The sequence below is a fragment of the Macrosteles quadrilineatus genome, unplaced genomic scaffold, assembly GCF_028750875.1.
Source record: "Macrosteles quadrilineatus isolate MER2022 unplaced genomic scaffold, UCM_ALF_1.0 Scaffold_7__1_contigs__length_78375512, whole genome shotgun sequence".
Lineage (NCBI taxonomy): Eukaryota > Metazoa > Arthropoda > Insecta > Hemiptera > Cicadellidae > Macrosteles > Macrosteles quadrilineatus.
Window position 1 is genome coordinate 71,172,827 of NW_026542600.1, and position 26,276 is coordinate 71,199,102.

Genomic DNA, 26,276 nt, shown 5'->3' on the forward strand with positions numbered 1-26,276 from the left:
TTTGAATTTCAATGACTCGTACAGTCCTTATCTCACACAAACGATGAAACCACAAATAACTCTCTCTGGTTGTATCACTACTGACCTTATACGATGTAAAACCACTACATTTTGTGTGAAGTAGTTGTTCCATTCCCATGTTGAGGTTGTAGCCAGTTTCTTGTATTAGATAGAACTTAGTTAATAACATGTTCTTTAAACACAAGCTTTTTAAATATACAAAAACTGAAATGGAAACTTTTTGTAAACCATGGTACAATTTATGTCCCAATTTACTCTAATAGAATGAAAATCAAATAAAATGGAACCTTCACAATCACACAAATTACTGGGCTCATTCAACTATGTTACCTTTGTTAAAAAAATTGGCTACAATTTGTCTGTATAGACAGGAGGCTAACTTCGCAACTGAAAGTCAATGCTTTTCATTTGGCATTTCAATAGTGTTAAATAGGGTCCACAATGCACAGTGCTATGAATTCTTCGAAAATGACAACATTATGAATGTGTGATAAGCAAGTAATGTGCTGAAGGAAATATATTAACTCATTTGTTTCCAAGCTGCTCATAAAACTTTCTACACTAGCAAGACTATGTTTTGTCACTGTCAGTACTTTCGGACATTATAAAACAAACAAGCATTTGATTTTAGACTTTATAAAATAGTCTGAAAATTACTTTTGGTTCATGTGGCCTAGTTGTTTAAGACACTTGTGTAATATGTGTATGTGTGAAAAAAAAGGAAGAAAGTACCTTTGGAACACGCTAGGCACGAGCCAAGGATTGTTTTTCACATTACTTCAGGCTAGACCTAGGGGTTGCGGCATTATCACTTAGATAAAATCCATTAGTGACTTGGCGAGGATCGAACCCGGGACCTCAGGGACTGAATTCCCGCGCTCTAACCACTACGCTCCCTTTGCAGTACTTAAAATGCTGAATTCAATTTGCTTCTATTTCTTTCGTAACTTACCTGATAAGCTTTCAGCCCAGAGTGGATTTTCCTTGAATACTCTGCAGTATGTTTCTTGTCAGTCACCATTTCTTCAAGCCACGTTTCCATTCGTGTGTACAGAAAATGGAATATCTCCTGATCCATTGTTTCACTATAACAGTTATAAACAATATTGTTACTGGTAACAAATGAAAAGCTGTAAGTAATTCTCTTTAGGATTTACAATTCCAAACAATAACTTTTATTTAATAAAAGTGCTTGTGGTCGGCAATTTTGGTATGTGACAACTAAAACATAATTGTGTACTCAACAAATATACCTACGCAATTGAGGTTAGAATTGAGCTAATAGCACAATAGAGCTAACAGAGGAACTAAGTATGCAGTCCAAAAGTTAATTTTGTGTTGTTTAGATAAGTTGGGAAGGCAAACAAATTTATCTTTTAGATTTCATGATCAAAAACTTGCATTTTATAAATTATAAGAAAAAACATTATTATTTTTTTTAAATCATATCTTTATGAATGATAAAAAGTTTTTACTGCAATGGTGTCTTTTCTGTTTATAAAGAGGTGTTACATGGTGAACCCAGGGCTCAATGTCATTCCCAGTATGCTTCATTATCTACATTAATGACCAGCCTAAAACATACTAAACCTTATCTATTTGCAGGTGATTCAGCAATACAAATTCACAGTAAGAACTTGATCAATTCTAAGGAAATTGCACATGAAGAAAATGGCTTGATCAAAAAGTGGTGTACGGCTAATAAATTGTTCTTAATTGTATAAAAAAATGTGTTTAAATGCGTTTAAAATTAAATAGTAGGCACAGTAAAAAAATTTTCAAATCTTTCAGTAGTTTTTGTAGAATCCAAAGTCGAAAGTTCATATTGATTATACTGCTAAAATACATAGCAAATGAATAGTTATGATCATTTCTGACCAACCGTAGTATGCATCTTCTACGACCAAAAGAAAAACACTATTAAGGAGACATGCTAAACAAAGGACAGTTAATACCTTGAAATGAATAAATTATGCTCACAAACATTCCCATCTCAGTTATGGTGGTGGTATTTTATAGGGAGGTAGTAATTATAAAAAAAAAACTGTTAAGTTTGTATTGCAAAAACAACCTTTAAAATCATGTAAAATATTGATTTTGGTACAAACAGTAAATAATTTTTTAGGGAGGCCAATATGTTAAGTGTACAAACAATATATATTTAAAAGTGCCTAGTATTTACAACAAATAGTATATGTGAAACAGTCAAGCATGAATATTATAACTAGATCATAGCACCACAGCTAGAACGATTGTGACCACTTTTGAGATGATTTCACATGATCGCGGCAACATTCACCATTGTGTCTCCAGTGATTATTTCAACTCATATGACTATTTTTTTGGGATAGAGGCCACATCTGAGATCATCTTGCAGTCTCAGCAAAATCCGTGATGATCTTTAGTGATTGTGGCAAAGGCCTGGATCATTACTTGCGATCACGGCAACATCCGTTATTGTGATAATTTCCCACGATCACAGTTTTCAAATGAGCAAAACAAGAGGAATTGGTGATTTTGAGCGTTTTTTTTTTTATTAATCAAAATTTTCAATTTCCTTATTCTTTACAAAATTCACCAAGAATTCACGGTTTTCCTGGTTTCTAGGTCGGCTAGACACCCTGCATTGCTAACCTCAAAATTCTATTTACTGTTTAATCATCACCATGAATTAATATTACTCCATTTTTATGTTTATAAAAACAGTTTATAATGTAAGAATTAATTTTATCCATACAGCCTATTTAATGTTGATTATTATTAAAATTAAAATTAAATTAGTCTAACCTACATTACTCACTACTTTTCCTCACTCTGGATGACAACTGAACAAAACAAAATCACTAGGAAATGCAAAGTGAAATGTTGAGCAACTAGCTGCATTGCATGTCCTAATTCTAGGGAGCAAAGTGCTACTATCTATGAAAACTGTATAAAAATAAATATAATAGTGTCTGAAGGTTAAGATGTGAAATTTGAACGCTTGAGCAAGAATCTAAAGAATACATCAAAATTGTAAAGAGTCTAGTGTCCCTTAAAATTTGTCAGCAAAGTTAAGAATAAGAATAATTTATTCCAATGATCTTTTTACAAAGAAATAGGACACATATACATTACAAAATAGTCATCTTAATCCATTCAAATTTCTTACAGCCTATATCATAACATTACATAAGTAACAAATAAGCATAACTTATTTTAATTAAAATTTTACATCAAATTTCTGGTTGATAAATTCACTTAAGCTGTAAACAGGATTTTGAAAGAGCCAATTATAAATTCTGTAAAAAAATATAAAAATCAACAAATTTTGCACTATTAGGTAGGTAGTTAATTGAAAAGGCGAATTGAGTTGATTTTGAAAGAGTCACCTTTTTTAGCAAGTCTAAACTAAAACAAAGTTAAGGTTAAGTTGTGCAAGTCTTGTAATGTACCGACTCATCTTTAGCTTTAATTATGTGTACACTTGTAGACCAATCTGTTGAAGTTATCAATCTCAGTATTGTTAACTAATTTTATTGACCAACAAAGCTTATTACGGCATAATGAATAATACGGAATAATTTGTTAAATTAAAGTTAATATCTAGCTTTATAAAATACAATTAACTGTTTTATTCAAATTTTATTAGTCAAGTTTTTTCCCCCAGCTGAGTTGGTTTGCATTGTGAAATGTATTGTGATTAATAAAGACTTGACTTATGGTGAAAAAATATGTTAAAAGGCGGGGTAACCTTGTGGCTAACTTGAGGTACAAAAAATGTTCTTTAGGAAGTTAGGACAGTCTAGGAACAAATAAAACTTCATATTGGTGTTCTTTGGTCCAGGATCACTTCTAGAATATTAAAATAGTATAAGATTACCTGTTTCCGTCAACGGGATAACGGGAGGGGGCAGCAAGGTCAGTCACAACCCCAGTCATGACAAAACGTCTGCCCGTGCCGCGTCGAGTGTGGAACTAGTTCCCGAATTTATATTAATCGTCTTTGTCTGTCAATATGTCTCGAGTTTATTTATTTAAATGTTAGTGTTTTTATGTGTTTATAAAACCCGACGATCTCGCAACAGTGACAACAAGAGCCTGATGATGGGGTTATAACCTTGAAAACGGTTGCTCAATACAACAAATTTAGGATCACCGACGGAAACAGGTAATCTTATACCATTTTAAAATAAAATAAAAACTCGCAAAAATCTAATTTAATAATAAAACAACATTTACAAAGACTTGTACAAAGTTAACATTTCAGTACCATTGAATAAAATAATTTTGGAAACCCCATATTTAAGAAAACTTGACTGCACACCGCTGACTGCTTGACTGCAATCTGAATCCATGGCTAAATTAATACCAAACACCATGTTTAACTGTCTGTAGGAACCTTGCTATTACTGCAACATAACTTCTGAGGCCCTCTATGATTTTGGAAATTTAAATTTTTCCTAAATATCTTCAATTAGTAGACCCAGATTTATTACTTCACAAGTGACTAAAGAGACTCTCCCTACTAACAAAACGCTGATACTATGAAGCAATTTTAAAACAGGCTTATTTGAATGCAGGTTTTTCTTAAAAACATACCTTATTAACTTCACTTGAAAGTTGTACAGTCGGTTGAATTGCATAAAAAAACTCATGGCCCAAAAGTAGTACTTCTCATCGTCTTTGTTGTTTTTCCCTCGTACAAGATTTTCCTGTGGAAAAAAATGTTCCTGTTGAAAACAACACAAAAAACACAGGCTGTTTTGTTATTAAATACAATCCATTCCATTAACGACGGAATGGCTTTTGGTTTTTATTATAAATATGAATGAATACTTACAATATACTTCCAATTAACCGAGGTATTTTTTGGGGCCGATACTACCTCGGATTCTGAGAATCTCAGCATGGAGGGTGCTTCATTTTTTATATTTTGAGGTTAGGTGTTACAGTACTACATTATGAAGTAAAATAAATGCAAAATATGTTTTAACAATACATAGGGGACAACAAACTACTCAATAGAATTTTCTTGCCAAACATTTCTTTAAATAAAATCAAAGTTCATTGTCACAATAACATTTTTACATAGCATAGCTATAATAAAGGTGACATTGTCAAATTATAATAAATTAGGGATGGACAGGTCCCAAAATTTTGGAAAATTTTCAGGAAAAAATATTCCCGATTCTAGGGACGGGATTACAATTGATTCAGGAATTTTACGAGACAGGATTTGATCATATCATTGGCAATTTTGCCGCTTCGCGAGTGACGACTACGCAACTATCACGAGAGGTGTTTAAGATAGTTCCACGAACGCAGGAGGCGAAGTCATTTGACGATCATGCCGTGACCGCTGAGTCATACTGACGATCACTCCACGACTGCGAGTCATACCGAACAATCACAATGTGACCGCGTGTCATTTCGACCATCGTGCAGTGACCTCGGAGTCATACCGACGATCACGCCATACCCACGGAGTTATTTTGACCATCACAGCGTGACCACGATCACGTCGTGACTGCGAGTCATACCGACAATGACACCGTGACCGCAAGTCATACTGACGATGACACCGTGACCGCAAGTCAATCCGACGATCACAGCGTGACTGCGGAGTCATACCGACGATCACGCCGTTACTGCGAGTCATTTCAACGATCGTGCCCAGACCGTGAGTTATTTCGAAGATCGCGACGTGACCGCGAGTCACAAGTTTCCATACCTGTAAATTTTTACATATTTTTAGGTTTTTATAGATCCACAAACGGTAAAAATTGATTTTGTTTTGTGATTGCAATACTCAAGACTTTTAAAAACAAACCCTTTTTATGCACGTGAAAAATCCCGTCCCGTTCCATCCTGAAATTTGAGAAGGAAATAACAATTCACGAGAAAAAATTAAAAAAAAAAAATGTTTGAGAGAAAAATGTTTGTATTTGTCCTGAGAAAAAATACTCCCGCCGCAGCAAACCTGCTGTCTAAGCGAATTTCCATTTCCCTGAATTAGTTTTTAATAAATCCATTTAAATAACATTAGGTTTAACGAGTACCTAGGTTTGCTGGTAAAGGGAAATTGATAAAGTGTGGTTTTTAGTAAAATATTAGTAGTATGAAATAAATAAATTTGCCAAGTTTTATCAAAATATATCCATAAACAAGCAAACTACAACATTTTACAATATTTTCCTTAGAATAACATGGGAATTTAAAAATTATATATTTTTTTTTTTTCTCCGTAACTAATAGTCGGCCTACAGAAACACTTTTATATACTGCATTGTTTGTTTTTTTTTCAAGCTTTTTAAAAAGACCTAGAGAGAAATTGGGAAATTTTGTGTTTTGAGGATCAAAAATGAGAAATACCAATTTTTACCCTATAAAACTCCCCCTAAAACCCCGTTCCCATGGTCCAATAATGCTGGTTTGCGAACTCATCCAAGTTTATTCCCCCTTACACTTTTAAGCCAAAATTTCATTAAAATCGGAAAAAAACTACTCAAGTTAATCGCAATCACGGACACATATATAACTCTATATATATATAAAGGGTGTCCCGGAACTCTCTACCAATATTTTAGAGCATTGATCCTGGGTAAGAAACGTACCTAAATATCATATTTAAATTGTCCGAAAGTCCTTAGTTACTCACACAGCCGCCATTTTGTTTTTTTCAGTTATTAATTTTATGACGATTTTTCAAGTTCATAAAACATAATGGCGGCCATTTAAAATTTTCTTTCTTAAATAACTCAAAAACCATTGATTTTACAAAAAATTTAAATGGCCGCCATTTTGTTTTATGAATTTGAATAATCGTGATGATTTTTTGGTAGCTTTGTCTAGTTGTCATAAATTGAACAGATGGTGTTTTTGGCCTCTGGGCACATAAAAACAAAAAAGTAAATCGGTCCCGGGCCTAGGTCTTACCATGCCACCTACGGTAATAGCTACTTCCCTAAAGGGGAATTCGCTAAAATCCAACCCGTCTATCCCAGTAATAAATACAGTACATTGTTGGTCAAACTTACATTCTGTAATTAAAAATCAAATACTGACTAGTGACTAATGAAAAGTAGTTCACAATAAATATTTATTAATATGGTACGGTAGTAGTTTTCCATTGAACATTTAGACAAATTCTTTTTTTAATGTAATTGTGTACTGACAATATTTTTTAAACCTGGTAACTTATTGTACAGATTTTCCCTGGTACCGGGTGGTGCAAAAAAAGGAAACCCAAAAATAAATTATAACATATTGTTCAACACACCAAACACAATTTTGAATACTGTGCTGCGGCATCGTAGTCCTAGCCTTCGTGAAAACGGTTAAAATGTATAAGAAACAACACGTTCAACAATTTTTGACGATCAGCTGATCGATCATTGTTGCAATATTCATGAAATAGCTCTTAGCGTTTGGGTTTCCTTTTTCTTTTGCACCGCCCCTAATGTTGGCATCTTTTCAATGAGACACATTTAATGGATTGGTAATGGAAAATTATTTTTAAACCTTGCGTTATATCTGTGGTGTGGACTTACAAGATTTTCTAAAATAATGCCATTCTTAAAAACTTTTTTCTGTACTTTAAAAACTTTAACTGAATCACATAAAATTCTCCAGAGCTCCATCCCATGATTAATAATTGAAAAAAGAAAGCATAGTTAATAATCAGTTATAGTTTTTAAGTCAATTTAGTTACATAGTAGCGTAGTACTAGTATATGATAACAGAGTTGAATATATTCTTAAACTCCAATATTAATATTAAGTACAGTAGAACCTCGCTAATCCGTCACCTACGGGACCGGGAGCATGGTCGAAACAGCAAAAAGGTCGGATTATCAGAGGAACGTGTATTAACATAAAAACGTAGTAAAACTGTATTTTGAACAGACCACGGATAACTGATAACCTCGGTTAATCCAACATGACATAAAACAGTTATTTCCAACTCACAAACTAAATGGACGTTAATGTAATAATTTGCATATTACATCATAAAAATACAATCAGTAGGCTATTGTGCGATCATGATAATTATGTTATGTCATTACCCTTGGTTCAGTAATAAAAATTTTCACGTTTAAAATCACAGCTTTTTCAAGCTTTTACTCAAAACATAAAATTGCCAAACATTGTACAGCAAAATAAAGAACAGAACATTAGAAAGTCTAGTAAGCTTCTGCTAGTCATAGGCTACTGCTACGCTGTTTCGATAAAAACATTTGATAACACATAAAAAAGTATAAAATAATAGTAGCCTACTTATAGCATGACAACAGTCATAAAATACACCGATAAAGATAACAATGACATAAAAACATAGCTTATTCTTTCTCTTTGTTCTTCTATTCTTTCTTAAGTTTCTCTTCATCCACCCATTCAACAAGTTGCCATGGTTACTAAACACCCAATCACAGGCTACTAAAGTTGTCATGATTACCAAATACACAAATCACAAAATTTTGTGGCATAGCAAGCGCACAGCAGACAGATGTGTCCAGTGAAAACGGATAGCTTCACCTTGAAGCTTTGATCGGCATTCCTTTGTTTTGCTTCCATTTTATTTTTGTCAAATGAACTGTGATTTTCCAAAAAGAATAATGAGGGAGCCTAATTAATATTAATAATGGACAGACATGGTTAAATATACAACAAATTTCAACACATTAGACTAAAAAAAACACAATTAATAAAGTTTTCTGGGTATTTTTCTTGGACAATGAGGTTATGTTACCGGAAGCCTATTGTGTTGGCAGCACGGTCGGACCAAGCGAGGAGTCGGACCATCAGAGGTTGGATTAGCGAGGTTCTACTGTAGAACATTCAAGTATTCAAGTAGTATATTCATACTCAAACATTAAGAAAGGGGAAAATACTCACCCTAACTTTCCGCATCAATGTATTATACGCTCCATTAAGAAACTCAATGGAATAATTTTTTAAAAACAGCCGCACACTGAAAGGTGATCGTCGCTTCGGCTTGTTGTCTTTCATTGCCTGCTTGTTTTTTGGGATTCTGGCACGTTGCTGTAACAAGTAACAAACAGTGAGGTTTTTTTTTCAATTCACTTTAGGTGAAGGTGAGTTTATGCTAGATTCAAGTTAGTACAGGTAAAACTCACTTAAGAAAACATAAAAATTTGTCCATTCATGAAACTTTCAGGAAACGTAGTAATTACCATTAGGTATTGGAATCTGAAGAGTCCCTAGTGATTGTGGGGGCGGAAGTACCATTTTATGGGGTTTTAAGTTTATGGGGGTAGTGATTTTGAGAAAATTTTTATTTATGGGAACCAAGCATGTGGGGTGTCGTTTTCTATGTTTCTTAGGATGCAGAATCGAAAAAGAACATAATAAAAGCAATACAACCGACAGTTTATTAAAAAAAGACTAATTTATTAATGAAAAACTAAATATTATAAATTAATTAAGGTAAAATAATCCAGTTAATTAATATCAATCGCCTCTTACAAAATTGATCACGAATCTGTGTCACATGTTAAAGTTGTGAGGAAAATTAACCCAGAAACTGGTAGTTACGCCTCTTTAACCACCACGTGTCATATTGTTCATCAGCTACTGATGCATCATCACCTTCCATGGAATCGTCCATCATCGTTTTGACTTAACACTGACAGGTTAGTAGTGGGGATGGGTAGCAGAAACATATTTCAGTTCTGGCGGTGATCCTGCAACTTAGGGTGAAGATAATATATAAGCCCAAGAATTTAAAAGCGCCCAGACCCCAATTTTTAAGGACCTTGGTCGCCCGTAATGATGTCATCAATATGGCGCTCGGAAGAGGATGCTGGGTCGCTATGAATTGGTTATTATACCAAAATGCCTGAACCGATTTTAATTAAATTTGGCATACAAGTGCTTGAATACAATATCTAATCCCAGTTTGTCAAAGGCCGAGTTTGATTAGGTCATTTTTTAAATGGCGGCCGTTAATAATTAAAATAATTAAAAATTGTTTAATGTTTTGTTTTTTCAACTCTCTCCAGAAATCTGCAGCGATCTTTCATTTTCCTTGCAATCACAGGTTGTGATGCCATCTCTGCATTTCATGGAATAGGCAAAATACCCCCACCGCAGCAAACCTGCAGATTAAGTGAGTTTCCATTTGCCTGATTAGATTTTCAATTAAATCTATTTCCATAACATCAAGTTTAATTAGTACCTAGGTTTACTGTTACGGAGAGGATAATAAAGTGTGTGTTTTTTAATTAAAACATTAATAGCTTAGGTCAAAATAAATAAATTTGCCAAGTTTTATCAAAATATATCCATTAACGAGTAAACTACAACAGTTTACTTATTCTCCATAAGAATAAAATGTGAATGAAATATTTACAATTTTTGAATTTTCTCTGTAGGTAACCAATATCCGTACAAAAACACTTCAATAAACACAATAGTTTGGTTTTTAAGGTATTCAAATTCATCATGGTATGCAAAATGGTTTAGAGAGAAATTGGAAAATGTTATAGAGGGTTAAACATGACAAACCCCAATTTTGACCCCATAAATCCCCCATAAACCCCGTTCCCATGGTCTGATCATGCCGGATTGCGAACTCGTTAGAATCAATCCAAAGATTTGTTGTACTTTACTATATGATCATCTATAACATCAAACTTTAACAGCGTTAATGACTGTAGACGTGTACTTTTTAAAGAACGTTAGCACAACTCAAGTAATAACTCAAGCAAAAATTACCCATGTTGACGAAATTTTGTAAAAACGTGTAAACCTACGTTTACTCGAACGAGTTCACGAACCAGCATGATCGGACCATGAGAACGGGGTGTTCTGGGGGATTTATGGGGTAATAATTGGGTTTTCTCATGTTTGCCCTCTAAACGTAAAATTTTCCAATTTCTCTCTAAACTATTTTGAATACCCTGATTAGTTATTTTGCTAGTTTATGGTTATATTTTGATAAAACTTGGCGAATTTATTTAACCTTTTCATATTTTAATTAAAAAAACAGACTTTATTACCCTCCCCGTAGCAGCAAACCTAGTTAACACTAAACTTAATGTTATTGAAATGGATTTAATTGAAAATCAAATCAGGAATGGAAACTCACTTAGTCTGCAGGTTTGCTGCAGTGGGGGTATTTTGCCTAATCCATGAAATGCAGAGACGGCATCACAACCTGTGATTGCAAGGAAAATGAAAGATTGCTGCAGATTTCTAGAGAGAGTTGAAAAACAAAACATTAAACAATTTTTAATTATTTTAATTATTAACGGCCGCCATTTAAAAAAATGACCTAATCAAAATCGACCATTGACAAACAGGGATTAGATATCGTATTCAAGCCCTTGTATGACAAATTTCATTAAAATCGGTTCAGGCATTTTGGTATAATAACCAATTCATAGCGACCCAGCACCCTCTTCCGAGCGCCATATTGATGACGTCATTACGGGCCAAGGTCCTTACCAAGGTCCTTAAAAATTGGGGTCTGGGCGCTTTTAAATTCTTGGGCTTATATATTATCTTCACCCTAAGTTGCAGGATCACCGCCAGAACTGAAATATGTTTCTGCTACCCATCCCCACTACTAAGCTGTCAGTGTTAAGGCAAGACGATGATGGAGAAGAACGAGTTAGAGGCCCTGACGATTCCATGGAAGGTGATGATGCATCAGTAGCTGATGAACAGACACGTGGTGGTTAAAGAGGCGTAACTACCAGTTTCTTGGTTAATTTTCCTCACAACTTTAACATGTGACACTGACTCATGATTAATTGTGTAATAGGTGATTGATATTAATTAACTGGATTATTTTACCTTAATTAATTTATAATATTTAGTTTTTATTAATAAATTAGTCTTTTTCTAATAAACTGTTGGTTGTATTGCTTTTATTATGTTCTTTTTCGATTCTGCATCCTAAGAAACATAGAAAACGACACCCCACATGCTTGGATCCCATAAATAAAAATTTTCTCAAAATCACTACCCCCATAAACTTAAAACCCCATAAAATGGTACTTCCACCCCCACAATCACTAGGGACTCTTCAGATTCCAATACCTAATGGTAATTACTACGTTTCCTGAAAGTTTCATGAATGGACTAATTTTTATGTTTTCTACTGGTTTTTTAATATAATTTTACCTGTACTAAGTAGCCTTTAGAGACATTCTTCATGAAAAAAAAAAAACAGCTTCAAACAGTAAGTAAGTGAGTGTTGTGTGCACTGCAACAGGTAAGATAAGACATATTGTCTGAATATGTTTGATACACAACAATAAGCATGGGTATAAATGGAGCTGTTGCACACTGCATGAAACACGACAAGATTTTACAATAAAATGTCTTTCGATAAAACCCAAGATTTGTTTCTGTGTATGCGCTGCCAAAATTGTGACAAAGTTGTGGGGCTTCAATTCCCCAGCGGAGATAAACTTATTACTTTACTGGGAGCTGGTCTAATAGAGCGTGGGGTTTTGGTCCTTGAGGTCCCGGGTTGAAATCCTAAGAATTTAACTAAATGATAATCCCGCAACCTATGTGTAAAACAAGACCAAACTAGAGCCTAGCACGAAATAATACTGCACTATTTTTGAATCATTGTAAAACTGATAATTAAAACATGGCAATAGTAGAAAAGCACTCAAGAGCTTACATGGCACTTATATATTTTATTAGTTGGTTTTATTTTAATACAGTTTATATTGACTTAGTTAATGCAATGTTAATTGTATTTGTTATTTTGATTATTATTACCTTTTCAAACAATGAGGATTGGGACATTGCCTTGGCTAGGGGCTTGTGAAAAATCACATCATTTTCACTGATTGATTTTACACCATCAACGACAAATGTTCCTCCGAATCTCGAATGCCTGCAACAAAAATTCATCCTTAATTGAGTGAAAAATATTGAAATATATTAGGACAGAACAAAGCTGTGTGGCTGACAGTATATGTTTAGACCGAGAAATTATGCTTATATGATAGATATGATGTTATAAATCACAACACATGAAGATGAAACACCAGCATCTAGCAGAGCATTTTGAGAGTGATTGAAAAATTGTAGTGATATGAAAATTGTTGGAGCCAATGGTTATAGAGAAAAGCACCAGTATCTATAACGGATGTTAAATGTAAATATCAATACTCAGCTATGATAGTGGACAAGTAATCCTGAATATAAGGGTTTGGTCTGTGTCCTAAGCCGGGTATTGTTTACCTGTGCGGCACCGGTCCTTCATTAGCCTACTGCCGCTTGGCTAAAACAACAATGCAACATTATGGCTTCTCATACAATTTCTGTTAGTTTGATAACAAATTTTACACCAATTGTTAATTTTTTTTATCACAACAATCACTTAATTAATATAAACGTAAAAAATTTGCAAACGTTAGGCCTAACCAATTTACATGAAATTTGCAAATAAATAACATTTTTAACCAGAACGACAATGACTACTTACCTAGCGCTAGCATATTTCTTCATTTTTGACTCTTTTTCTAGTTTTTCCTTTCTTCTGATATCAAGGAGTTCTTTTTCATCTCTTTCTTTCTCGTCAACACTTCTTTCAACTGTAGCTTCAGCCAAAGATTTAGGAGTTTGCTCTCTAAGCATTAATACTGTTACCTGTATCAAATAATGATTAAATTACGAGTACCTAATAAACTGTAATCAAATTAATTTTACATCTAAGCTGTGTATACAAATTTGTTTATAAATAGCCTAGCAACAAAGTCTCACTTTCAAAACAATTCAAGCCACTAATAAATAAGGGCTACAATGTGCTCTATATCTTTTTTTTTCGAACAAAGTTTCAAAATGTGGAGACTTGTAGTAGTTTAAAGTTACTCTTATCATTCATTGATTATTAACAGTGTAAAGGAGGCCATTTGATGATTTATTTCAACCGTTAACATAAAGAAATTCCAAGTGAACACTACAACCAAATATAATAAAAAAAATCCAAATGTTAGAAACTATGAAAAAAAATTTTTGAGTAAGCTACATAATGCTAGATATGCAAGTGGTCCGACAGAAATTATGTTAGCTTTTTTTTAATTCTACTCAATCTTTATACATGGTGTTCAAACAATTTGGGGAAATAATTTAGGTACCGGTAGTGATTTCTTGGTTCAAAATAAATAGAAAACCAAGAATACAACATTTTCCAAAATTGCTTCGTTAACCAGATATCATTATGTATTTTTTACATAAACATTTTTGTCTTAGGATTTTATAAACCGATCTTAATTTTTTTCTTATTTTAATTTTTTGGTATCTCAATTTAAATTTTAAAAATAAAATGGTCACTATTTCGAAATGTTTAAATGGATCAAGGTAACTTTTTTTCTTACATGGGTGTCTTCTACCTTAACATAAATACCAAGTTTCATAAGATTGGTTGAAAAGATCTTTAGATAAAATGGCTAACAAAGCAATTTTGGAAAAAGTCGTATTCTTGATTTTACCTTTATTTGTTTATTTTGTCCCAAGGAATCATTGAGTAAATTATGTCCCCACATTTTTGGAACACCCTGTATATGTTTATTGTGTACCATAAAAAGAGAGTTTGTGTTTGTATGTCCAGTGTTTTCTGCATGGCCACCCACTCTTAGTTGTTGTAGATAGCTACTGAAATGCACTCCAAAGTAAGACTATTTCCACTTCAAAATTGACTTGGGGCTCTGCACCGCGGGCTTTCAAATATCTGAGGTGAGGTTTTTCAAAGTAAATATTGATTGGTTTCCATGGAACCGTAAGGATGTACTCACAATGTTTACAAACTGACTATACATTTTTTACACACCAGATTTTTACAAACTAAAAATATTATATTTTTTATAACACAGGGTGTCTGTCCACAGAACTGATTTTTTAAATTCCGTATTTTCCTGCCGGTACTTCAAGAATTCTCGATATTTCCACAAAGAAATACTAAGAGTTTCAATATGCAGTTAATAGTGTAAAACACAACGTAGCCTATTGATATTTAACATGAGATTATCAAAATATCTATGATGGATATTAACTTATAGGTACATATATGATTTGGAATCCATAATCCAATGGGATCATCACGACAGCGCCGGCGATGATCATACGCATGACGTAACACGCCGTCCTGGACGGCACTGCTTATGACACACACAGCTGACTCTCTTATAGATAGAGTTATCTGTCTAATATTTTGTTATGACTTTCGCACGATTTCACTGTGTATACAGTTTTCTTTGGCTTGCTAATGATTTTTACAAAGGTTGCCTTTGTTATTTAAATAGGCCTATTAAAGCTATAGAAAGTGTCTGTTTTCATACCTTGACAAGCAGGGGTCAAATTAATATAAATTTGGCAACATTGTATAAACATTCATCAGATCAATTTCATGCAGCATGTGTTTTAGTGTGAAAACTACAAGTTCAAAGTACAAATGCAACTTTAGTACAAAATAAAATGTATAAAAAAATTCTTAAATAGGTCAAATTTGAATTAATCGCGACTTAAATATCAAGACAGATTAACTGTACTGAATTTCATTGACATAAAATCCTATTACTTGCCTCCAACACATGCAAGTAGAACTGTTGTTCTTGTCTAGTAGAGGATATGAATAGAAGCAGATCCACCATCCCCGATTGATGCATACACCATAGAACCTGAAACAAAACAAGCACAGTTGAACCATACAACTCTCGGAAGACATAAACAACGAAATCATTAATTTTTGTAGAAATCTCCAATAAGAGAGGGAATATTCCTGTCACCTGAAAGACCTTTTGCAAATTTTTGACAGATGGACCAATGGTAAAAAATATAAAGGTTAATTACAAAGGCTTTTTGGTTTGTGCAAGTCTTAAAAAAATATTAGAATAAACAAGAGGATTTTTATTTTCTACCCAAAGAAAACTATCTCTTCCATAATTGTAAATTATGTCAGTGACAGTGAAATATTTTAATTTTTGTATAGTGTAAAGCTTTTTGTCTATTGTGTCATTTTGGACTCTTTCCCATTCAGGTAAGTCTGCTATCCTCACAGAAAATTTTTAAAATAATTAGTTTTCTTAGTTTAGATTTAATTTTCTTGGCCAACATACATAAGAGACAAGATTATATTGGTCTTCAATTGTACATGTATTCACAGGCCAAATTTAGAGCATACATTAAGTATGGGTTCGTTCACAAAGAAAGCTGGTTACAATCGCTTGTTGACAAGCGCTTGCAAGTTCCAACAGGTGTGAGAAAAGTCTACATTGTATCAAGCATGTGCGTTCATAGACAAAGCTTGTCCCGGCTAGCAAGTGCTTGCTACAAGTTCTGACAAGCACGCAAGAACGTTTTGTACCGTACCCGTTTTCTGGCCCTTGTTGACCGAACCAGTCAGTGGCAGTGACTGACAAACAACTGTGCAGTATGGATGTCGATGGACTGATATCTCAAGTCTTTAGAAGAGGGGCTATTTGGGGCAAATGCCTCAATCTACATGCTTTATAGTTTCTTGAGGATGTAACTAAACGGGGTTAACTCCATTCTCATAAAAAAACCTCACTTTGTCCAATGCCAGTTGAGGAAATGGTGATATTCCGCAAACCAACCTCTTCCGCGGTTAATTGCATGAACACCAACTTTCCTTCTATGAATTTTTAATTTGACATTTTCAAGCAATAATAATTCTTCGACAACCAAAAAAACTAGCTTGAAATGTTGCTTTTGTTGTGTAGACACAACAAAATTCTCAAGCACTTGGAACCAGCGCTGAAAATATGTTACTTGTAACCAGCTTTCTTTGTGAAAACTATTTGTCTTTGTTGAAAATTTCAGTCTTTCTTAAGCTTAGTTAATCAAAATTTATATAGACGAGTATTTCCTATATTCCTTTTATTACTTTTACCAAAATCTTTAGTTCAGATAAAGTTAAATATTGTAACTGATGGACCGGGTAGCAAAAAGTTTACCTTTCATAATAAATATTAAAACTGTATGAAATTGGGCCTAAACATGCGCTAGATTGGAAAAGTTTTAGCGTTGGAACCTAGATGTAAGATTATCAAGAAGACAATAAAACAAAGCTATTTGGAGGTTTAAGAAGTTTGCTTCCATTGGTCTTTGCCATACAAGGTTGAGTTATTGAGGTTTTTTAGGAACTAATTAAATATGTTAATCAATAATTACTTGGTCATGAATGTTGGCATCATTGTCCGGGCGGTTCTCAGCAGCTTCGTCAACAGGTACTTCCATCACGTTCCTTACCAGGATTAAGATCCTTTCTATGGTCTTTGTGTGGTCTTCGTCCCTATCTTCATATGGCTGTAAACAAACACAAAAAATAATTTACCTTCTAAAATAGTCAATTAACCAAAAACGTGTGCAATTTTTACAACTTTACAAAATATTTTTATAAATGACTTTATCTAATTAAGAAAAATTATCTAAAAATAAAAATTGACTTTTGTCAATTTCAAAATCTTATGCAAATTAGTTCATAGCATTTTAACTAAACGTTCTTTTATAAAAAAATATGTGATTATTGGAAAATAAATAAATATATGTATGATCCATCCAAGCAGACTTCTATCCATGGAATAAAAACGTTGCTACCATAGTTTTTTTCAGACTGTCTAAAAAATCTAAAACTCTTAAAAGCCATATTGTAATATAATTTTAAAATATACAACAAGCTAATACATTTAATACGAAAATACATTTTAAAACTAAATTCAACAAATTGCTTCTGAACAACCCCTTCTATTCTTTAAATGGTTTTTTTAATGCCTGGTATTAATTTTTAAGTAGAGTTAGCAAATTGACCAAAGTACTGTTGGATTTTGTTGGTTGTGGGGTTAAATCACTTCCATTATTCTAAATGCCACACATTTTTTTTAAGAATAAGATTATACAATTATAATATTTAAAATATGTATTGTAACATGTCTCATTTTGTCTAGTTAGCTATTTTGTATTCATTGACTATGCTATAACTTTAGCTGTTTTATGACATTGTCAATAATTTGCAAAAATTCAAAGGACAATAAACACATTTCATGTGTATTTTGTATGTGGACTATACAAGTAAAGGACCTCTTTTAACAAATTTAAAAACAAAAATGTACCTATTCATCAGTATCTAGCCTAAATGGACACTTGGAAAATAAAGGGTCATTACAAGAACAGTGAATTATATAGACTTACAATTTCCAACAGCTTTTCAAGCTTTGAAGTCAGAACCTCCCACACTTCTTTCTTTGTGAAAGCTTCTTTATAACTTTGCAAGTGGGAGAGGATTTCTAAGAATTCACATCTTTTGTCCCGTTCTTGTGGTAATTCCTCTTCATAAACCATAAGCACAGGGGATGTAAGGATGAGAAGCAGTCTGTCAAAATAATATACTGTCAAATGCTGGACTATGAGACCTAATACAACTATCTAAGTAAGCTACGGATAAAAATACATTCCCATTTGACTAATTTGATTATCAATAGAATATTTTCTTTTAAAAATGTTAAGGTATAATACTGAGTAATAAGGTTTGCTGCTACAATTAAAATAATATTGTATATTCATTTATAAGTGTGAAACTGGTTTTTGCCAAGTAATTAAATAAATATACGGTAGCCTATAAATGTAAATAAATAAATAGTCTTTTGGTTTGGAGAAATAGCCTCTGGATCATTATTAATCATTATTATAATCTAAGGCTTACCTTACGATCCAATTGATTTATTGTGGAGACCTAGGTTTCTACGCCGGATGAAACACAAAAAGTTTAGCTTAGCCTAGGACTGACGATAACGCTCCGGCGTAGAAACCTAGGTCTCCACAATAAATCAATTGGATCGTAAGGTAAGCTTTAGATTATAATAATAAATAGAGTCTATAATTTGTTTGACAATATTAAGAATAATTACAATATTTATTTCTTAACTTTTTTTTTAGACCAAGATTTGTTGAGTGGCAAAGTGGATTTACTGCTAATTTGTTGTGTTTTAAGTGATATGGTGATAACAGGACTGGAGAGATAAGGAGTAAACTAACACAGACTGGTGGAAGTGATCAACTTGATTTTCCTGCTTTTTAGTGAGCTGCAATCAAGCCATATTTGGCTTTTGTGTGACAGGTGGCCGAATGAAACGAAGAAAATGCGCTACGAATAAATAATTTATTTACTTAAGACTAAGACAAAACAAATACGTAGCTTCCGACTTGCTGTATTTATGTTCAGTTTACAAATACAACACAAATAAGTTATTGGGGAACATAGCCTCCCGAGAAGGCTATGGGGAAAGGCGACGCAACTTTACATGACCGACCGAATTGAATTTAGAATTTAGATTAACTCAACTGAGTGCTCTCTGCCCATAGCCCAGAGTTGGGCTAGGAGGGGAACCAGCCAACCACGTTGCGGCTATGCCGCGTGACTTCAGTGCAAGCACCGGACAGTGCTGCCGCGTAACGATCGCCCAGGGCGTTAGACAAACTGTAGCTGCGCATTAACTGATTTCATCGAGCAACCTGCTCAGCTGTCTCAGCGAATTCCAGCCATGCGCGTAACACTTCGGAGAACATTGGCCTGGCCTAGCGCTGAGCCACGGCTGACGGAATATTCCATGGTGAGGCAACTGGCTGACGCAGAAAGTTGGGAGGTTAACAGTCCAATATTACAGACCCTCTTTTTATATTTGAAATAAAGCAAAGCTTTTGTGACGGTACTGACAGGGTTTCTTGAGGGTGTAGCAAAAACCTCCCCAACTGATATGTTTGGCCTAATGGGTCTGGGAATTTTTGGGGCCGTCACATTTGCAACATGGTAGTTATGATTTTTGTAATAATATATTAATATATTTTCCCAAATTATTAAGATTTGTATTCAGTGAAATAAGCTTAGTATCACATAAAAAAAGATACCAAATTCCCCATAAGTATCACATGGGTATTTGAGAACATGCTGGTTCATGAACTCATTTGGATAAACGTAGGTTTACATGTGTTGCACATGTTTATAATGTAGCCTTCATGTTTGTAAGCGTAGATACTCCTGAAATACTTCATATCATACGATAATAGTTGCATTAGGCCAACCAACCCCTCATAGGAGTATCAACAATACTATTGTTTGCCATGAGACCAAATGGAAAAATTGAATGTATTCACAGCTCAACATCTGGAAATCTCTTATATGCTGTCTAGCTCCTTGTGCCACTAAAATTTCATGATTTAAATCAACTTAAATATTACAGTCCACAAAAACATAAGCAAATTATGTCCACCGGTGATCAAGAAAACCAGGACTATGACTAGGCCTATATATATCAAAGTACAAAGTACTGTTACATTCATGGCAAGTATCATTAGTAATTTTGTTTATTCCTATGTGTTAAGTTAAATCAGGAGGTATGTTAAAAAAACCATGTCTAAACAATGAAAAGGTTTTGCAAAAACCAGTCATCACAATGTAGGTCACAATATTTACATGAAAAGATATATCTTATTTTAAGCTATAGATATAATAAATTACAGTAGGGTCTGGTTATTCCAAACTAACCGGGAACCGAACCTGGTTCGGATTGTCAGGAATTTGGAATAAGGGGATTTATGTAATAATTGATCAACGCCATGGCGGATGATGTTCATGGTATCGCCGTAATATTGGATGACACTTAGAATTTCACCGTGACTGCCTCAAACTTTTGATTTTACGATCGCCGAAAGCAGGTGATATTCAGGTTATTAGCGCAATTACGGGGAGACGATGGTGATGTGTCTCAGCGATAGTAGCAGATGTTCACGATTTTGTCAAGACTGTGTCAGATGTTCTCGATTTTGTGTTAGCTTCACGATAATGTATAAAAATATAGTAATAATTTCTAAACTTTACCTTGGAGTAGGTGGGTTTTTGAAATAGCAGGGGTTTGGAATACAGTAAACCTTTGATAGTTCGACACTCCTTGTAGTTCGATATGGGGTGGTGAGCTATTTTTTCAAGTGATATTTAATGGTTACTTTTGTGATGTAGGCTGACTTTAACATTAATTTGTCATTTATTGTTGACTTGATACTAATGAACAGTGAAATTGTTAAGCTTTTTAGTATTTAATAAATTTGGGTGATTTCTATTTTGTAGCCTAGGCCTAAAACTTGTGTTTTTACTTTCCTGTATATTAAACTCCATTTACTCCCTATAGTTTGACATTTCGATAGTTGGACACCCCTTAAGTCCACAAAGTGTTGAAATATCGAGGTTCTACTTTACATTGTAATAAGCTAATTAATAATTTATTATTCAGATACAAATTAAAATAATTTCCACTCATCTTTTATTTTGTATAAGTTTGAATTTACAGATAACTCAAATTTAGTGAGAGATAAGACTATGGTTTAGGTCATCCTAAGCCTAAGCCCACTGTCAACACCACCCAGACAAAAACTCAGTTATCTGGTTTAATACCCGATCTCACTTTCAAAATTAGGATTGTTACTACGATCTATCCTAATGAACATTAAAAGAAACTTACCGTAAAAGTACGTAAAAGAGATCCTCATCTTCTGAGTGTTCAATTAGTATAGGAATAAGATCTGTTTGAAGGATTTTGGCTTGTCCAAGGTGCTTTCTAACGGCCCGATCTGTATCTGAGCGTAGAAATCTAATGAAGTCAATGATTGTCTCTGAAAACAAAAGATATTTTAAAGAAAAGTTTTAGGCTGTTATTACTAAGATGGCAACAGACTCCAGATTTGCCTTAGTAATCTTGAGAAAATGTGCTCATCTAATCTCATTAAGATAAGCATAAGATGAGTCGCGACTCACCCTCAACCGGCGCCGTATCACGTGTGTTGTTACCGTCGTCTGGTCGACCAATATTAAATGTTTCGTGTTTCCGTGTGATATGTGTTTTGTTCTCTATTTACCTATTAATAAACTTTTGACGAACTCCACTGCGAGGAATATGAAGACTACTTGACATTCTTCTGACCTGATGATGTGCTCCATTTGAAGAATAAAACAGCTGTAGTATTACTAACTACAAAGGATCGTTTTGACAGTAACAAGGTAATTTAAACCACTATATAGGCCTAGTTAATTCAGACGATCCAGAGGCCATTCCAACATCTAACAAAGAAATGAATAGAATTTTGTTAAAACTTATAAACTAATAATTCACTATCCCTACTTCGACTCGGCAACAGTCAAGAATTAACTGAACGATTGTGTAGGTAAGTCGGTGGCTCAGTCGGTAGCGTTGCCGACTTCGGGCCCAAGGCAGAAGTGTTGTGGGTTCGGATCCTGGTCACTGCCACTAACTTTTATCAGTACAGTTCACCTTTGTACTGTACCGGCTCACCCCTTGCTTTGCTGGATACGTTCCACGCACAGATCTGTAGTCTCTGTGGACGGGCAAATGCAAGGTTAACCCTCCAAAGGTCCATAGTTTAGGCCTTAATGTCCACCTATTTTTGGCCCCTTTGCAAGGTTATATTAAAACGGATCTGAGAAGCTTAAAACAATGTTAATTCTAATGTTCTATATACCATTTTGTTTGGAAAATCATGGGCTTCAATATTATATATAAAACATAAGGAACATTTTTTCAAAAAAAATTTTTAGGTAAAAAAAAATATAATTTTGAAAATTTTCAAAAAAAAAATAAGTTCGCGCTCAATGAAATTGTAATAAATTATAGGCCTATAAATATTTGAAAATAGCCACTTTGTTCTAAATTTAATGAGGATTACAAATATATAATCATATAGCGAGGTAAGTTATCAAATAAATAAGTTATGAGCGAAAAACGGATTTCAGTACATAGCGTTTAGCTAAGAATGCATAGCCTAACCATAGCTAGGAATCTGGCTGATAATTAACATCAATATCACTACCTACTTCTTCAGGATCATCAACCAGCACTTCAAAACCACTTAAATCTTCTTATAATGCACCACGTATATCACTACTTTTGATTTTTAACACTAAAACAATGATAAACATAATAAAACACATCAGTCATCAGTCCGAGGTTAAGTAACCTGTTTACTAATATGCACGTCAGCTGTCTGCTAACAATTACGATCGGCTCAGAGAACAAACAGCGCTTAGAGACAGACCTTTAGAAAGCTTAGAATCTAATGAAAAGAACGATACCTAACTCGATCCAGTTCAATCCGATTCAGTCAGTCATAGAGCCTTCGCCGTAAACGATGTTTGTGCGTCTTAAACTAGACGCGTGACCCTACACAAAGTGTGTTGTGCGTCTATTTTTTGACGCGTGACCCTCGGAGGGTTAAAGTGAAAGTAAAGTATAAGTTAATAATCGCACCAGTGACAATGTTTACTGCAACGATTCGTGCGACGACGATCGTCCAATGACTGCAGTTCCAGGCGCACCAGTGACAACGTAGCTTTAGGCCTAAATGCAAGTGCCTATATTGGGCCTAGTTTTGGCATTCAACGTCCACACGGTGCCTAGTTTTTCGGGATTGGATCAAAAATTTTCTTGAAACGGCAAAGGGTTTTTCATCATGATTGTGTGGAAACACAATTAGCTAGGCAGAACATTGTAGATGCCAACATCAATGGCTCCAGCATTGGGACAGCCTAGAAAACGTAGGCCTAGACCCTAACTTATGAGAGACAGATTTTTCATGACACTCATGTGGGAAAAGGGGTTTTGAATTGGCAAAGGTGTTTTTATTATGATTGTGTATGGAAACCCTACTTGGTAGGCAGAACATTGTAGGCCTAAATGACAAGACCAATGGCTCCAACATTAGAACGCAGAACACATTGGGGGAAGCCTAGGCTTAGACCTAGTATTTATTGAGCCTAGGCTAGCTAAGAATGTGACTTACCTTTACAATAAATGTTTTTAGTGTAGGATCCTCCGGACCAAAAGCCTAAGGAGTTGCAGGCTGCTGATAATTCAGCAGACAATAAACCTGAAGTCATCTCGAATTTACAAGCCTAGGCCTAGTCCTAACTTAGGGTCGAAATAAAAAGACAGTAATAATTCACTTCACATATTATCCGATAGTGGTGGGTAGCAGGAAAAATTAGTGTTATACTGTTAAACCTAATTGCTAATCAGATAAAGTACGATATCAATTTAATCAACAAAAACTAGCTCACATCACAATCACTAAATGCAATGCAACGCAATTTATTCAAATGGCGTCATTAGCGAATAATGGCGACATTGGCAAGGGAAGAGGATTGACGATTGATCATATTAGGCAAATTCTAGGAATAGGGAATAAGAGAATAGGTGAATTCGGAATCCTTTTATGGAAATCGCGGGAAACTAGATTTTTGGTGCATCTACAAACCAATCAAATGTCGCGTATATAATTATAAACAAAACGAACCAATCACGTAACAGAAATTAAGAAAAAGCACATTTACATGGAGTACATTGTTTAACCACAGACTATTTTCTATGGTTTAATCAGCTCATTCCCATATAGCCGACATCACGAAAGGTCGCAAACTACTATCGTCGACAGGTTCGTTATAATACAAATAATCCCTCGTCGTAACAAACCTGCGACTAAGCAAATTTACATTTGACTCTAACTTAAATTTATTTAAATAGCATTATGTTTTACGGGCATGAAGTTTGTTTTCAGTAAAATATTTATAGCTTAGTATAAAATAGATAAATGGGCAAGGATTATCAACATATCCAGAAATAAGCAAACACAACAATTTACTTATTCTCAATAAGAATAACATAGAAATTTAAATTTACAATTTTTGCGTCAGGAAAAGTGCACAATCTTTTTCCCAAGCCCATCACATACACTTTGAGCTATTAAAATGGTAATATACAGCGTGCAGAATAATCAGTATGAGTATGGTTGAGGCAGTCCCGTAAATTCCCCTTAAGCACCCCTTATGTTCCCTTAAGCACACAAATAAAAATAGTCAAATCCACAGGTACGACACGAGAAGAAAGGATGATTTCCACCGTGCGAGGAGGAATTTCAACAAAACTGGCCGAAGTCCTTTTGTGATGGGGTCAATTTATTTCAACCTCCTACCAAACAATATAAAGGAATTAGAAGGCACTAAATTCAAAATTGCTTTGAAGAATTGGCTAGTTAAAAAAAGACCGTATTCATCAAAAATTTCAGATTTAACTGATTCGGCATAACAATTTGGAAAACTACATTTTGAGTGATCTAAGTTGAGCCCAGGTTTGTAAGAGGTAATACTACTTATTGTTTTATATACATTGAAATTGTATTCTTTTCCTTTTTGACTTTTATTTTGACATTTGTGACTTTTGTCTATGCATTGTTTATATATGTTTATGGACAATAAATGATTTGATTTGAATTACTAAGCTACAAAAAAAGCCAAGTCTATATGGTTGATACGAACTCGCGTCAGGAAAAAGTGCACAATCTTTTTCCTAATCCCATCACATTAACTTTGAGCAATTATAATGATAATATAAAACGTGTACAATATTCAGTATGAGTATGATTGTGGCAGTCCCTTAAATTACGAAGCTACAAAAAAGCCAAGTCTATATGGTCGATACGAACTCGCGTCAGGCACAATGCGCCTAAGCCCATCACATCAAATTTGAGGTATTCTAATGGTAATATACAATCTGTAGAATAATCAGTATGAGTATGATTGAGGCAGTCCCGTAAAAAGTGATCAATGTTTTTCCTAAGCCGACCATATCAACTTTGAGCTATTATAATAGTAATATACAGTGTGCAGAATAATCAGTATGAGTATGATTGAGGCAGTCCTGTAAATTACGAAGTTATATGGCAAAATCTATATGGTTGATAGGAACTCGCATCAGGAAAAAGTGTTCAATCTTTTTCCTAAGCCGACCACATCAACTTTGAGCTATTATAATAGTAATATATACAGTGTGCAGCGAATAATCAGTATGAGTATGATTGAGGCAGTCCCGTAAATTACGATGCTATAACGCCAAATTTACATGGTTACTAGGAGCAAGTTACTTGATTTGAGTGTAATTTAAGCTATTTTTTGAGGCACCGGCATTGTAGCCGCTATCTAAGAATGAACAACCCCAGACATATTTCGGCGTTTCCCAAAGACGACCTCCTTAGCTCTCAGAAGAGGTTGGTAACAAGGTTATAAATTCAAATTGATTTATTCTTCAAACAAGTTTTTGCAATTATGACAAAATAATAAAATATTTGTCGGTTTTCTCAATTTAAATAAAATTCTCCATCAGTCCCTGTACGATCAAACTCGTATGTAACTGTAATCAAAAAAATACAAAACTA

General features: G+C 34.2%; 1 protein-coding gene across 1 annotated transcript in view; it reads right to left on the minus strand.

Moving 5' to 3' along the window:
- LOC128999074 (protein timeless homolog) overlaps nt 1–24,066 on the minus strand; it is a 74,915-nt gene extending 50,849 nt beyond the window's left edge. Inside the window, exons 1-10 of the mRNA XM_054425431.1 lie at nt 23,850–24,066; nt 21,518–21,668; nt 18,198–18,378; nt 17,181–17,315; nt 15,572–15,667; nt 13,477–13,640; nt 12,765–12,882; nt 8,898–9,044; nt 4,603–4,715; nt 974–1,106 (exon numbers count right to left, since the gene is read on the minus strand). Coding sequence (XP_054281406.1) covers nt 974–1,106; nt 4,603–4,715; nt 8,898–9,044; nt 12,765–12,882; nt 13,477–13,640; nt 15,572–15,667; nt 17,181–17,315; nt 18,198–18,378; nt 21,518–21,668; nt 23,850–23,946 — 1,335 coding nt within the window. The 5' untranslated portion in view covers nt 23,947–24,066. The remainder of the gene's footprint in view (nt 1–973; nt 1,107–4,602; nt 4,716–8,897; nt 9,045–12,764; nt 12,883–13,476; nt 13,641–15,571; nt 15,668–17,180; nt 17,316–18,197; nt 18,379–21,517; nt 21,669–23,849) is intronic.
- Nucleotides 24,067–26,276: the final 2,210 nt, after the last annotated feature.